Source organism: Enoplosus armatus, chromosome 19 (genome assembly GCF_043641665.1).
Source record: "Enoplosus armatus isolate fEnoArm2 chromosome 19, fEnoArm2.hap1, whole genome shotgun sequence".
NCBI classification, from domain to species: Eukaryota; Metazoa; Chordata; class Actinopteri; order Centrarchiformes; family Enoplosidae; genus Enoplosus; species Enoplosus armatus.
In genome coordinates, this window is record NC_092198.1 from 1,393,719 (window position 1) to 1,408,242 (window position 14,524).

Consider the following 14,524-nt stretch of genomic DNA (forward strand, 5'->3'; position numbering starts at 1 on the left):
TAAAAGCCCCTGAACTGGTGAGTGTGGGAGACCCTGCTGGCAGTTTACACCTGGTGTTCACTGGGGGGGGTGACGTCACCGACAGGTTTCAACTTGAATGAGTGAATCAATGAAAGGAAACCTGACAGGCTGACTCACCTTGTTAAAGCCTGGCAGCCAACCACACAGCAGTGAGCTCCTTCATCATGATGAAGAGGAGAACGTCACGTCATCATCGCTGCATCACATCATGATGAAGAGGAGAACTCACTACACTCTTCATCTCCGTTGTGTGAACGTTGTATGAGCTGTGTGAACGTTGTGTGAACGTTGTCTGAACGTTGTGTGAACGTTGTGAACGCTGTGTGAACGTTGTGTGAACGTTGTCTGAACGCTGTCTGAACGCTGTGTGAACGCTGTGTGTACGTTGTGTGAACGCTGTCTGAACGTTGTCTGAACGCTGTGTGTACGTTGTGTGAACGCTGTGTGAACGTTGTCTGAACGCTGTGTGAACGCTGTGTACGTTGTGTGAACGCTGTCTGAACGTTGTCTGAACGCTGTGTGTACGTTGTGTGAACGCTGTGTGAACGATGTCTGAACGCTGTGTGAACGCTGTGTGAACGTTGTGTGAACGCTGTGTGAACGTTGTCTGAACGCTGTGTGAACGTTGTGTGAACGCTGTGTGAACGTTGTCTGAACGTTGTGTGAACGCTGTGTGAACGTTGTGTGAACGCTGTGTGAACGCTGTGTGAACGTTGTGTGAACGCTGTCTGAACGCTGTGTGTACGTTGTCTGAACGCTGTGTGAACGTTGTGTGAACGCTGTGTGAACGCTGTCTGAACGCTGTGTGAACGTTGTGTGAGCTGTGTGAACGTTCTCTGTCCGCGGGCCTCTTTCATTAAGCTGAAGACTCGTGTTCTGGTTCAGGTCGGACGACTCTCGGCTCTCACAGCTGACGTGTGATAATCACAGAGTCACAGACTCCAGCTGAGGCTGCGTGTCTGTAGTTCTGCAGCTGTTTAACACGCTGACCTGCTGGTGGCGCTAGATGAAAAGTCAGAGGATCGATAGCACCAATAACAAAGTGTCACTGAGACTGATCTAAGGTCAGGGAGTGATATTTGATGACGAGTCCTGACTGCAGGACTCTGTAGCCGACATGTTGACATGTCAGAGACCCTCTCGGCTGCAGAGTACTCGTTCAGGGTCGTCATCATGGAGGCTGGCTGCAGGCCGTCTCCTGGTTTCAGCCTTCAGAGCAGAACCGCAGTCTGGTACAGTCCGGTACAGTCCGGTGTAGTCTGGTACAGTCTGGTGTAGTCTGGTACAGTCCGGTACAGTCTGGTGCAGTCTGGTGTAGTCTGGTACAGTCTGGTGTAGTCTGGTACAGTCCGGTACAGTCCGGTGTAGTCTGGTACAGTCCGGTACAGTCCGGTGCAGTCTGGTACAGTCCGGTGTAGTCTGGTACAGTCTGGTGTAGTCTGGTACAGTCCGGTACAGTCCGGTACAGTCTGGTGTAGTCTGGTGTAGTCTGGTACAGTCAGGTACAGTAACGTCAAGTCAAGTTTATTTATTGAAGTTGTCTCAGAGGGTTGAAGTCCGTCCTTACAGCCTCATCCAGACACAGACTGGGAGGAAGAGCATCAGGAGATGGATCCTTGTCCTAGGACAGACGGACATGTAGCAGGTGTTGCATGTCAGTCCATTAATAACATGGAAGTGCTGGATTCATATAAAGGCAGTGAAAACAGCTTCACTTCAGTGGAAAATATACAAGGAGGGAATTTCTTTCTAATAACAAAATCCAAAGCATCTGAAGCCTGAAGCGAGTCTCTTTGAATGATGCACTGCGACCTGCAGCGTCTGCATGTTCGTCTGATGGCAGCTCAACACGCCGGACGTCAACTCTGCAGATAAAACACTATAACACATTTACTACCTCAGTCTTCTTCCTACAGCAAAGAAAAGAAAATGATGAAGAAGTTAATGTCCAGTAAAACTCATTCACTCAAAATGTCATTTAATCAGATAATAATAATAATTCATCAGATATTATTAGTCAGCTCTCTGAAGAAGCTGTTGCACCCCCACCTCATGTGGTAGAATAAGAAATAATATTTAAAGAATATTAAAAAGTGAGTTAACACTAAACATAAAGTCTCTCACGGCAGCTCTCCTCCTCCTCCTCCTCCTCCTCCTCGCCTCCTGCCAACACAGACTCCTCAGCTTCAGCTTCATTTAGCAGCGTTCAGCTGGTACTTTCCCTCCCCAGTGCTTCTTATTACACTGCGAGTCATCGTGTCAGTAGAGGGCAGCAGACTGCAGGAAATGAACTCAGCTGATTGTGAATGTGGCCCATGATGTGTTAGAATAACCTCAGTGATCTTTGCATGATTTCTACAGTGGGAGAAGATGCTGCTGCTGGTTCGTGATAAGCAGTTTTAAAATGCGGCCATGAAGCCTGATTTAAGAAATGTTTTTGCTTTGACTCACGTGTGGTCATCAGAAACGCTTTCTACTGAACAGCATCTACCAAAGAGGCTGGCTTCTGTCATCCCAGCAGCTGTTTAAATGGTCTGAACACGCCAGGCGACGTGTTCTCTGACTCCAGTCTTGAACCACACCTGCCTCACAGCCATTCACCAGCCTCGGGGAAGATTTAGCAGCATTTTGCTGGAGGCTTCAGGTTCTATTAAATACAGGACTCTCTGTCTCAGGAGGGCAGTAGAGTGCAAGAAACGAATCCCCAGAGGAGTCGACACAACACGTCAGGGCAGAATAATACACGCTCTCCTCCACGTTACATTTCTCTGTGAGCTTGACGTGAAGAAGGTGTGTTCTCATGAGGAGCAGCAGAGTGACGCAGCCTTTTCTCAGCTCTTCTTACTCCAGCTGATGGATGACGGCGGCCCTCCGCAGAGCGCCCAGTGGATCTGGAGGAGGAGGATGGAGCAATGAAACGCCTCCGTCCTCCACACAGTGACAGCCTGCGAGGCGAAGGTGACGGAGGATCTGGTGTCGTCTCTGTGGACTCGTTTCACCTTTTTGTTTGTGTGGAGTCAAAATGTAATCGACTGACCACCAACAGACAAATGAAAGGGAGAAATCTGAGAAACAACAAGTGCAGATGCTTCCACACAGAACTGAGCGGTTTGATGAAGACGAGTGAATCACGGCCTTTGTCACCAGATCCGGACCCAGCTGAACAGGTGTAATAACAACGCTTCATCGCTCTGTCAAAGTGCTTTTTGTCATTCAAGGACGCGTTTCTGTTAATCTGACGGCAGTTTAACACGTCGGCCTCACGCTTGAATCCTTTTACGTAAAAGTCTCAGCGGCGATCTTCCGAGGTCGAAACAATCAAGTCTGCCCTGAATGCAGAAGAGGATAAAAAGCTGCACGGATGGATGAACAAACATCTTTACAACAGTAACCCAACGTCAGATAACTCACTCTCTCATAACGTTAAAAGGTGAAATAGATTCACTGTGAGCAGAAGAGGCCTGAGAGACCAGAAAACACTCCTCTTCTTCTCTCGCTCGTCCCGCTGACTCTGAACAAACCACTTCCTGTGACCTCGCGGTGGTTAAGATGCCGATGAGTCGCGTCAGGAGGAGATCTGAGTCTGAATGAGGCTTCAGATGATCGATCGGTTAGAAAAAGTGTCTGTTGACTGACTTCATGTCAACCATCAGCTGTCAAGGTCTCTGCCCTGCTCAAGAGCACTCAGTCAGCAGCTGCTGCTGAGCACCGGGGCCGTCTTGATTTAAACCCTCCCTCTTTGAAGCGTCCCATGACAGGCCGCTGAGCTTCAGGCCAACATCTCCACCAATCAATGAAGCCCGCCGACCTTCTAACGATCCGGACGATAATGAGACGATCAGTCGAAGCAGCTGACACGGCCGCTGATGTTCACGCCTGGACGACTCGTCTGATCTCCGGGGGGGGGGGCAGGAGGTCGGAGGTCACGGTCGCCCGCTCAGCAGCGTTCCCGGGAGCCGCTGGAGATTCAGCATCTTCCTCAAGGACTCGTCAGCAGGACGGCCGAGGCAGCCGATGTTCTCCTGACTTCTATGTGACTTTCGGTGACTCGGCTCTGGTACGTCCATGTTCTGGAAACGTTCCTCCTTCCTGTTTCCTTCCCGCTGTTGGTTTTCTGAACAGAAGAAGTCGGTTTTCAAATCTGCTGTAAAGATGAACAGATAATCTAAAACATGCGATAATCCAGAAAGCACACACACACTCCTTTAAAAGGGATTTAAAGGCGCTCTGTGGAGTTTTTCTTTCTTACTGAAACACATCCGGAGTCCTTCCACATGAAACACTTGCAAAGGACGATTTTCTTTCTTAAAAGTTTTAAACCTGCGACGTTGAGCAGTCTCCTTCTTCCTGCCGGCGTCGGCACATTGCCGTGTTACTCGAACACGAGAACCTGCCAACTCACTACGAGGTGCGGTTCCACCGGTTTTTGTGGAAACGTTGGCGAATCGATGAAATCAAAATGCAGAAACAGACCTGACGAACAAATGAAGCCGTGACTGAAAGTGGAGATCTGGAAACGAGGGTGAGGAGGCAGTGACCTTCCTCACAACACACTCGTTCATCGTTTGAGCTTCGACTGGAGCTCTTTTAATGGCGTCATCTCGTCGCGTCCTCTTCTTCTTCTGCGGTGGTTTAATGGCAGCGACCGGAGAATCAGCAGCTGTTGATTTTCTATTCACATACATTTGGATGGAAATCTGCCTCTGGAGGAGAGTCCCTCTGTCCGTCTCCTGTAAACCTGAAAAAGAGCCGCCACACCGCCGCCCACGTGTTGTGATGTGCGTCATTGATCCCGTCTCCGGCCATCAGGCCACGTCAGCTGCCAGCGACGAGCCTCCCACAGTGAACAGCGGAGGAGGTCCGATGATGAGGCGAGATCTGTCTGAAGGGCAGCGCCGCCTGTCAGAGCGGCCCGGTGTCAAAACCTCAGCTTCACTTGAATCCGTCATCCCGTCCACATCTGAAGGAAAAATCAAACAGAGAGACTGGAGGAAACACCAGGAGGAGGTTTCACTCCAAAACAAGATGTCACAGATGATGGAGTGCGTGTTGATGTAGTTTTCAGCCACAGGTGTACCGCTTCACAATCGATACCGCTCACAAGAGACCCAGAAACACAGCGTTCCTTTATCTTTATACCTCATTTTACAGAGCAGAGAAGAAGAAGACATTCTCAGAAAAAGATGGAGGCTTTGATGCATAAATCAGAAGGATGTAATGGGAACGCTGAGGGGACACAAAGTACAACAGCAAGAAACAGAAAGAAAACAGACGGAGATCAAACTGATGACAGAACAGACTTCAGGTGTTTGTTCTCCTTCTTCTCGGCTCCTCTTCATTTTGTTCTTTCCGTCACTTTATTAAGTTCTTTAAAAGCTTTCATGTTTTAATTTAAAACATGTTAATTTCCTCTGCTCGTGTAACTGAAGGCATCACAGAAACACAGTCATCATCATCATCATCATCTCCACAACAGATTCATTATTGTAATAACACACAGAATGAACACCTGCTTCATGATTACAAGGTATTAAAGTACGATGGAGACCAGGAGGGACATTTATTTATTACTATGGCAGCATGTAGCGATAATAAATAATGACTTTAATAAATGAACATGACGCGGACGCCGACAAACAGCTGGAAGCAGCTGGAAACGATGAATTCATTAAAGGTTTTGCTAAAATCATTTCGAGCTGATGAGCTTCCAGCTGCTGCAGTCGTGATCCAGTTGGACTGAAACTCAGCGTCCTGCGGGAGAATCCACCGTCACAACAGCCACACTCTTATTTTGAAGGCGCAGAACGTGCTAGCTTAGCTTAGCTTAGCTTAGCGTAAAGACTGGAAGCAGGGGGAAACAGCTAGCCTGGCTCTATCCAACTCCTCTTAACCTCAGCACAGGCTTGTTTCTATAAGTATATTAAAATAATTCATGTGAATATTTATTTTGAATATATTTCATATTATCAATCTTTAAAAGAGTCGATACAGACATGAAGAAGACTCTTAGATGAACATGAGGAGGAAGACTCATTTCCCGCCCATATATTTTACCAGATGGTGTGAAAAGCAGTGATGGCTGCAGAACGTTACAGCAGAGAGACGACAGAACGACGCTGCAGACGAAAAAGTACAAACAGAAACTGTTCGTGCAAACGCGTTCAACAGGTTTGATCTTCAGTCAACACAGCAAAAGGCAGACGGCTGACTCGAAACGAACAGCAGGAAATATCTCCCAGCATGCTTAGAGGCCCAGGGGCACTTCAACCATGACGTGATTAATAACCCTGCACTTAAAATAGGCTTCAAAAATAATTACAGGCGATGGATGGGGGAAGTGCAGCTTCTGAATCAGAATCACTTTAATTACAGAGCACAAAGAGCGTGGAAGGACTTGTGTTGGTGGGGTAAGTGCAGGGACAAAGCAACAATAAAGGCAAAGTGCGGCTGGGAGTCGCCTCGTGACGCCGCGACGACTCGCTGGGAGAAGTAACTCGGGAGGGGACCAAAGGTACACGACGAGATTTCAAAAAGTCCACTTCCACCGTATCGAGTCCTGTTCGATGTTGCTGCTGTGGAGGACATTATTCTAGGACGCAGGTCAGGTGACACTTTTCACACCGAGCTGATCTCATGTGACGAGCTGCCGTCCTGCACGCTGTCACCTTTTGTTGAAATGCATCAACGAGAAATTAAACTCACAATATGAGACAATAATATTTTCATACTGAAGCCGCAGGCTGCAACAGCTGATCCAGTTAAAAGTTAAATAACAGAGACAATAACTGATTAAATATTTACTTAAAGTGAAACCAACACAAGGGGAACCTGGAAACGCTGAACGTGAAGTAATGTTTCAATTTGTGGATCAAAACAGTTCAAATCTACTTTAAAACTAGAAACAATGAAGAAAAACAGGATCATCTTTTTGACTCAAAACATCAAATTATAATTATAATAGGTTCACACTGAAGGAAGCGGGAGCAGAGTCACTTCAGCTACTTTCATCTGTTTAAAGACGCATCATCACACAGCCTGTAGCACAGCAATAGTTCCAACATTCGCCCCCCCCTCCTTCTTCGCATGTGCACGAAACTCGGTATGTAACCGTAAACTTTAATGAACAATTCAGTTGTTACACTGAGCTCGCTAACCGCTGCAGCAGCACGGCTCAGCTGTGATGAATCCCTGCAGAGCACAAATTAAAAAACAAACAAAACTCTTCTAACTTCAGAAGCAGGTCTGAGATCAGGGAACGGGACCGTGGACACATCAGGAGCTTCAGGTGTCGTCTGTTTCTGAATGAGACTTTATTCGAGCTGTTTGAGTGGAGAGACGTCTGCTACACCTACAGAGGACGTCTCATTTGTAAACTAAACGACAAGGCCTCCCTGTTGTTTCAGTCCCGTGTGAATCAGCACCTCAGTAACTTTGTGATATTATTGTACTTTTGTCTCCCTGCGAGGCTCAGTTTTCGGGTCCTTTCTGGGCTGAGCGTTGTGGGAGCTGCAGGTCAGAGTATTGATGAAAGCTTAGATTGCATTTGGAGCACAAATTAAACAGCGTTTTGGATGTAAAACCTCATCGAGCTATCGACCGGCCGCTGGTGGCTGTCGTCCAGAAACAGCACTTTGGAAGTAAAGCAGCTCTCTGCACGCGGCCGCATCAGATCGTCCTCCAGCACATTATGAAGAGACTCACTCTTTGTTTACCTGCACGGTGAAATCTGCATCACACAGACCTGCAGTTAATGTTTGCCTTCGTGTGAACAACCGTCAGCACACCGTAGTTACCAGGATCACTGAACGTGGTCCAGACAGTGTGGCCACAAAAGTCCTCAATAAATATAAGTATTCTCCTACATGTCAGAGTACAAACAGGAGAACTTGAAACACTCCTTTGAATATAAATACAGCGAGCTTCTCTCTGCAGAGTGATTCTGAAGTTAAACCCAGTCGACCGTGACGCCCCCCAGGGGGCGACTCAGAGGTCAGAGGTGGAGATGAAGTTCAAGGTGGACATAAAGCCAGAGCTCCATCATCCCGCCGCCCCCCTCAGCCTCTGAGAAACCACATCCTAATGATTCCCTCCACATTTCAAAGGCCGGCGTGAACTTCAAAAGTCTTTTCGCTGCTTCCTCTCACAGCTGCGCTCCACTCTGCTGCTGGCCGGGCCGCGACCTGCGGAGGAGGCCGGAGATTTAGCCCCGACTTCATAGTTCAGACGCTCATCAGGAGAGCCGGCGCTGCCCTGCCAACAGGCTGCAGGCGCCGCCTCCGCGGCCGGGACGCCGGCAGAATACCAAGAGGGAGTGGAGAGGGAGGGGTTTCACACACCGTGTGCTGAACCGCATTTAACAAAACTATTCAAACACGAAACAGTGTTTGAGTGTGCAGACTTCTGATCGAAAGTGAATAAACTCTCTGTCTGTTGGGATGAAAACAGTCGGATTATATTTGAGCACATTAACGACGGCTCTCTTCTATTTAATGTTCATCACAACATGGACGTCCACAGAGACAGTGCTGTGCTCTGACGGTGAATTCAACCAACGTCGGTGCTCGCGAAGAAAAAGGGATGAAATCTCCAAACATGAGAAAAAGATTGTTTCAAGACACATGTCTAACTGTGAAGTCCACCCTGAGAGTCACGTGATGGCTCATTATAGGATGATTTAAAGACGACAAAGTGTCCCTTCTCTCTGTCGGACGAAGGGTTGTAAGAACTGTGTTTTAGGAAGTGAAGCTTTTGTACAGGAGAAAGACTCAGAAGTCCATGTGGGCACCTGTACAGGTGTGTGCACACGACTCTTCTTCCTCATTCCACCACCTATTTAATGCTGTTAGTTACGCCTGCATCTCAAATGCTCTGCTGTAAGAAAGGTCTGGAACAGGACCTGTGACTGTGACAAACACCTGTCAGACCTCCAAACTGTATCAGAGCCATTTCACAGCCCTGAGTTTGACCGTTGTGATTAGAGCTTCTAATGGGTCTGAAACTCTTAATCAGCTTTAACACTAATTACACATCAGGCGCAAAGATTGAGAGCAAAGTACAAACTGCAGTAAAAACCTCCTCTGGGACTAACTTCCTGTCTGCTTTACTGGGTGCTGACAGCAGAGGAGGTCCACCAGGAGAAGACGTGACCGTCCTGCACTCGTCAGGATCAACAGCGAAGCTACGCTCTGACTGACTGCAATTTCCTGGCAGCTCAGTGGGTATTTGTGTCAATCAGCGGCCGCCGATGACAGGCCGTCCAGACCGGTGGTCTGTGACGGCTCCATAAGGGTCCATAGCACACGGCGGTCCAGATGGACGCACCGCAGGTAAACAAGACGCCGTCAATAATGTCCAGAAAACAAGAGGACGACTGCTGACGCTCCTGCATGTTGACTCTGAACTCGCTCTCGTGGCCCTCTTCAGGTCACACTGAAGCCTGAAAGACTAAAGCAACTCAGCCGTCTCCCGTCAGTATGAACTGATCCTGACACTACTGTCTTTAAAATGACAAGCTCCACTCCACAACTGGTGCTGTCTTGTTAGAAACATGGTGCAGCACAGCTTTCCACCCAGCGTCTGTCCACCTTCACCCTCTGAGGACTGACACGACCTTCACACTGAAGGACAGCTCTGCATGTTTTCCTCCGCGCTCCTCTCCTGCATTGACAGATGCAATAGTCCTCCACCTGTGGAGTCTTGACCCACTGGGTCCTTGAACCACAAACTGGACCTGCTGATAAATGGCTGTTTTGCAGATGTGCACTTCATGCTCTCTGCTTCGCTTCCTGGCTCTCAGGAAGCTCGGAGGGCTAATGTGCACGATATAAAGTCATGCTGTATTAGCTGCTAGCACTTCCTGTTTACACTGTAACCATGGATACAGACAACAATCGTGCAGAACGGAGCACATTTATCAACATCTTTCCGATATGGACCTCTGGGATACGGAAGCTGCTGGAGAGTTGTGCTGGTTCACCTCAGTCAGCCACATGTGACCGAGAGAGAAGAAATATATTTCTGTCTCTCAAACTCTTTATTCCTGCTGCTGTTTCGTGGTTTGAATGTAATGTGGGAGTTACACTACGACTTAGTATGAGCTACAGTGTAGAGTTCAGATAGTAAATGAATTCAAATCGCTTTAATATCGCCGTCATCGATCATCCCTTCAATCGATAAATGATCCGATGGCCAACCGGCACAAGCCTGCAGGTTAGTGACTGAAATCATTTCAATTCAGACCAACTGAGAAATGTTTTACACCCGATAAGAAATGATGATGTTCCTGATCCATAATCAGACAGAATGAGCCAGGAGGCCCCAACGGTCAACGTAAGGAGACCAGCAGATTCTTATTTTAGTTATTGAAGCACTTTCTAAACAGATGTCAACAGTAATGACTCCAAGAGCAAGAAAAACTTCCTCAGCAGCAGCAGCGCTTTGACGTCTGCGGTGAGGAGGCGGTGGGCGACCTCCTGAGTTTGACTGATGTGTGAATCAATACAGCCACACATAGAAACCTCTGTCAGACTTAAAAATATCAAAACTGTAATTAGTGTATGTGGTTTCCCCCCCCCCCGATGAGATACCAGCAGAAAGGATTCTGGATGCGGCCCAAATGTGCATGCAGAGGTTGTGGATGGTTTTGGAAGTCTAACAAAGACTTAATGACAGCTGTGTCACATACAGCAGCTTACTGGCAGACTTACCAGCCCATTTTTTCTGTACACAAAGCTCCTTTTTGGGGCTTGAATCTTGGATTTAGAATATATATAATGATGTAATTTGTTTTATTTCATTTTATGTCAACAGAAAAATAAAAAAAGATCCACAGCTGCTCTATTTCCAGAGAAAGCAGCCACATGGAGCACAGAGTCTGTTACCACAGGCCAGACCTGGAAGGGAGTCTGAAGGTATTTACACTTCCTAATTCCAGATATAACTGGCACCACTGGAACCACGCTGCCCCCTAATGGCACTGAATAAACGCTGCCGGAGCTTCACTTCCTGTATGTAGATTTTCACCATCCACCATCATACATGAGGACAGAAAACAAGCCGGAGCTCACAAACGCTAACGGGATCCACGACGGGACGCACTGACCGATTCTCAGAGAAGCCTTGTCGTGAAAACGTCTCAGTTTTCATCATAACTGACGCGGAGATTTCCAAAATGTTCGACCTGGAAAAAGAGGGACGTTTGGCAGGGGGGTCTGAGAGGTGGAGCTGACTGCTGGAGGAACCAAACTGATGGAGCAGAACAGCTGAAAGAGGACAAACTGTAGAGAGAAGAACTTCCCTCAGGCTGTGTTTTAAAAACCAACAACAGAGGCTGCATTTATTTACTACGCTGCACTTTAACTCTCAGTACTTCCTGACTTCCTGTCTGTGGCTCTCAGCTCAAAGCCCATTGGCTCCTACTGAAGACATTTAAAAACGTCTCTTAAATATGTAGTTTCATTTTTACAACGTTACTCCAACAGCATTTGTTCCGCAGTGGATTCATCCACACCTGGTGCTCTCGTGAGTATTACATCTTCGTTATGTGTAAAAACAAGTTTAATATGAGACATTAGACAAATCAAGAGGGTATCTTCATCTTCAAGTGAAAAACTCACCTCAGCGTCCAGTGAGTAGCTTTTGATCACATTTCCTTCTTCTCTCTGAGCACTTTAAGGCCTTCTTGTCCACGTTGGCCTAAAAGTTTAAAAAAAGGTGAAAATGAATTTGGTGTTCAGTCTGAGCAGCAAGACAACCCTGGTTCCTCCCAGTGGGGGGGCTGAGAAGTGATGAGCACTTTGGGTAAAAGTCCAGAAGGAAAGATAATAAATATCACCAGACTTTCTCTTGAAGCCACGAACACGTCCTACTTCCTGCTGCCGTTTTTACACGTTTTAACAAGACTATGAAGAATATGATGCCGCTCTGATGAAACTGTAATCAGTAACTTCTGTTGTGGTTGACACATAACTCAGGAACATGTGATACAGGACGACGATACAGACGACGTATGAGACTCCATGTACTAAATATACTGCATGTAAACGCAGACTAAACAAAGGATCAACACTCACGTCTTCACCTCCGTCGTCTTCAGCGCTGCGATGGTTTTTACTGAGACTGAGAAGATGATTTTAGTACCTTAATGTTCTAATGATGTTCAGTCATTAACACAAACTCCAACTCTCAAAGTACTGCCTGTATTACTTTATAATGCAAAGTACACAAGTTGAAGTAAATGTAGTCACCATGAGAGTGACGTGAATAAGAAAAGTGCTGACATGTTCTCTTTATTTTGTATTTCCACCACAGATGGACTTCCTGTGTTTACAGTCACTTTCCTGATTGGATGATTAGTGAAATATAAACCAGGTGTCCAATTAAATGAAGACAAAAAGAGCATCTTTAAATAAACATACATATCTATATATATTTATACTCTTAGTGGATATCCAGTAAATGAAATCATTAAGTCCTGTATTGACAGTTTCTTATTTCTAATACTAGAAGTTGTTGCACTAACGTAAGACATCTGGAATAAGTCGAACATCTGGAGCATTTTGATGGCAAACAGCAGGTTTCCTAACAGGCTTGTTGTGGAGCCTGTTGGTGGTTTTACTGCTGGCAGCTCACGTTTCTCACGGTGCCGTGTTAGCTAGCTAGAGAGTGTTTTGGAGAAGTGAGGACGAGCACTTCATATAAATCTCTCTAACAAGTCATTTTACTGGCTTTCCACTGGATTTGTTATTTCCCGCCTCCCTGCTGCGCGTGCTTCCTACATTGTTTGTAAAAGGAAAACAAATCATAACCTTTGTAAACTTCATATCTTTGGGTTGTTGGTCAGACAAAAGAAGCAATTTGTAGACGTCATCTTGCGTTCTGTGAACTTGTGACGAGCATTTTTCACTATTTTCTGACAGTTTATAGATTAAACAATTTACTAATCGAAAAAAAATAATCGCCAACAACAGCTATACTTAATACCTAAAGGTTCAACATGAACAAAATGCAAAGCAGGGCGGCACTGAAAAGTCCCCCGGATTAAAAAGTAAGTATTTAAAACAAACAAATGTGGTCTGACTATAATTATGAAAGTCTCTCATGTCGTCCTCGTTTCTTTAAATCTAAAAAACAATAGAATAACCACATTGTTGTTGTTGTTCTCCTCTTCTGTATTTTCACACTAAACAAACGAGCTTTGGTGCAACCTCGTTTACTGGTTTCATGACCTCTGACCCCCCCAGGAGCAGAAGTCCCCCTCGGTGTCACAGTGCTCTGTCTCAGACTCTCTCTGCCCTCCCAAGCAGCCGTCTTTGTTCTCAAAGTCTAATTTATGTATCTGCGAACATTGTTGCTGCTCCGTCAGCCTCCAGGGTCACTGCAGACGATGTCAGGGAATACTAATAACATGCAAATCCTTTTAATTATACATTGTTTATTCCTCTTTCCCTCAAGCTATAGTTTGATTGCAAAGTCCACGTCCTCCTTTAGTTGGCTGAGGAGGACCTGAGAGGGTCGGTGAAGCCCGGGTCAGGCCAGGGAGGACCGCTCACTCCGAGTCCTGTTCAGAGCTGCAGGTGTTTGATGCGGCGCAGATGTTGAGGTGAAAACAGGTTAACGAATGTTTTCCTGCTCAGATCAGACATTCAGTGAGTTTTATGATCATTAGATTCAAGAAGTCTACCTATATGTTCAATGACATCATCGATTACATCCTCAAACTAGACGGCTTCTCATAGTTCGGAAATCAAAGGCCGCTTAAACGGGCGATGATGGTGACCTGAGCTGGGGGGACAGACTGAAACAGACTGAGCATGAATGTATTTAATGTCTATAATCAGGTGAACGTTTTGCTTCACTCATTTTATGGTCACGGAGCCACAAAACTCATGGACGCTCCTATTAAACATTCCTCTGCAGGTCCACCACCACACGCTCCCTTTAAGGGATTAACATCCGCCTTGTGGGTGTTGTAGACAAGGTGTCACAGCACGCTGAAGCTTAGTCTGAAGCTGAGTGCAGCCAGTCCTGGGACTGTGTTTCCTGGTGGAGCTATAGCTATAGTGATAACATGCCCGCTCAGCAGATCTCTGTGTGGAGGATGAACGAGCAGCCAGAGACAAAGCGTCCATCCTGTGCTGACTCGGCGATCCGTGTTACTGCTGACCTTGGTCACTGCAGGGGGGGGGGGGGGGGGGGGGGGCACTCCACACACCTCACCTGGAGAGGTGAGATTAAGTTGCCAATACTCCCAGTCCGTTAACAAGAGGGGGTCATGCACTTGTGACAGATATTAACGGTTCTTTTGTGGATCAATACGTTTATCTCAACAGCCACTGACACTGAAATCTGCAAAGAGGTAAAACTGGACATTCACACTGTCACAGGCGTAGACTTCCGGAGGGACGCAGGGGACACGTCCCAATTCATTTTGACGAACAGCTACAACGCAACAATGCACCCTCCAAAGCAATGTTTGCAATCTGCCATAAAAGAGAGAGTAGAA

At 46.7% G+C, this 14,524-nt stretch overlaps 1 protein-coding gene across 1 annotated transcript in view; it reads right to left on the bottom strand.

Moving 5' to 3' along the window:
- Window positions 1–4,826: 4,826 nt before the first annotated feature.
- mei4 (meiosis-specific, MEI4 homolog (S. cerevisiae)) overlaps window positions 4,827–14,524 on the bottom strand; it is a 57,757-nt gene continuing 48,059 nt past the window's right edge. Inside the window, exon 6 of the mRNA XM_070926286.1 lies at window positions 4,827–4,981. Coding sequence (XP_070782387.1) covers window positions 4,827–4,981 — 155 coding nt within the window. The remainder of the gene's footprint in view (window positions 4,982–14,524) is intronic.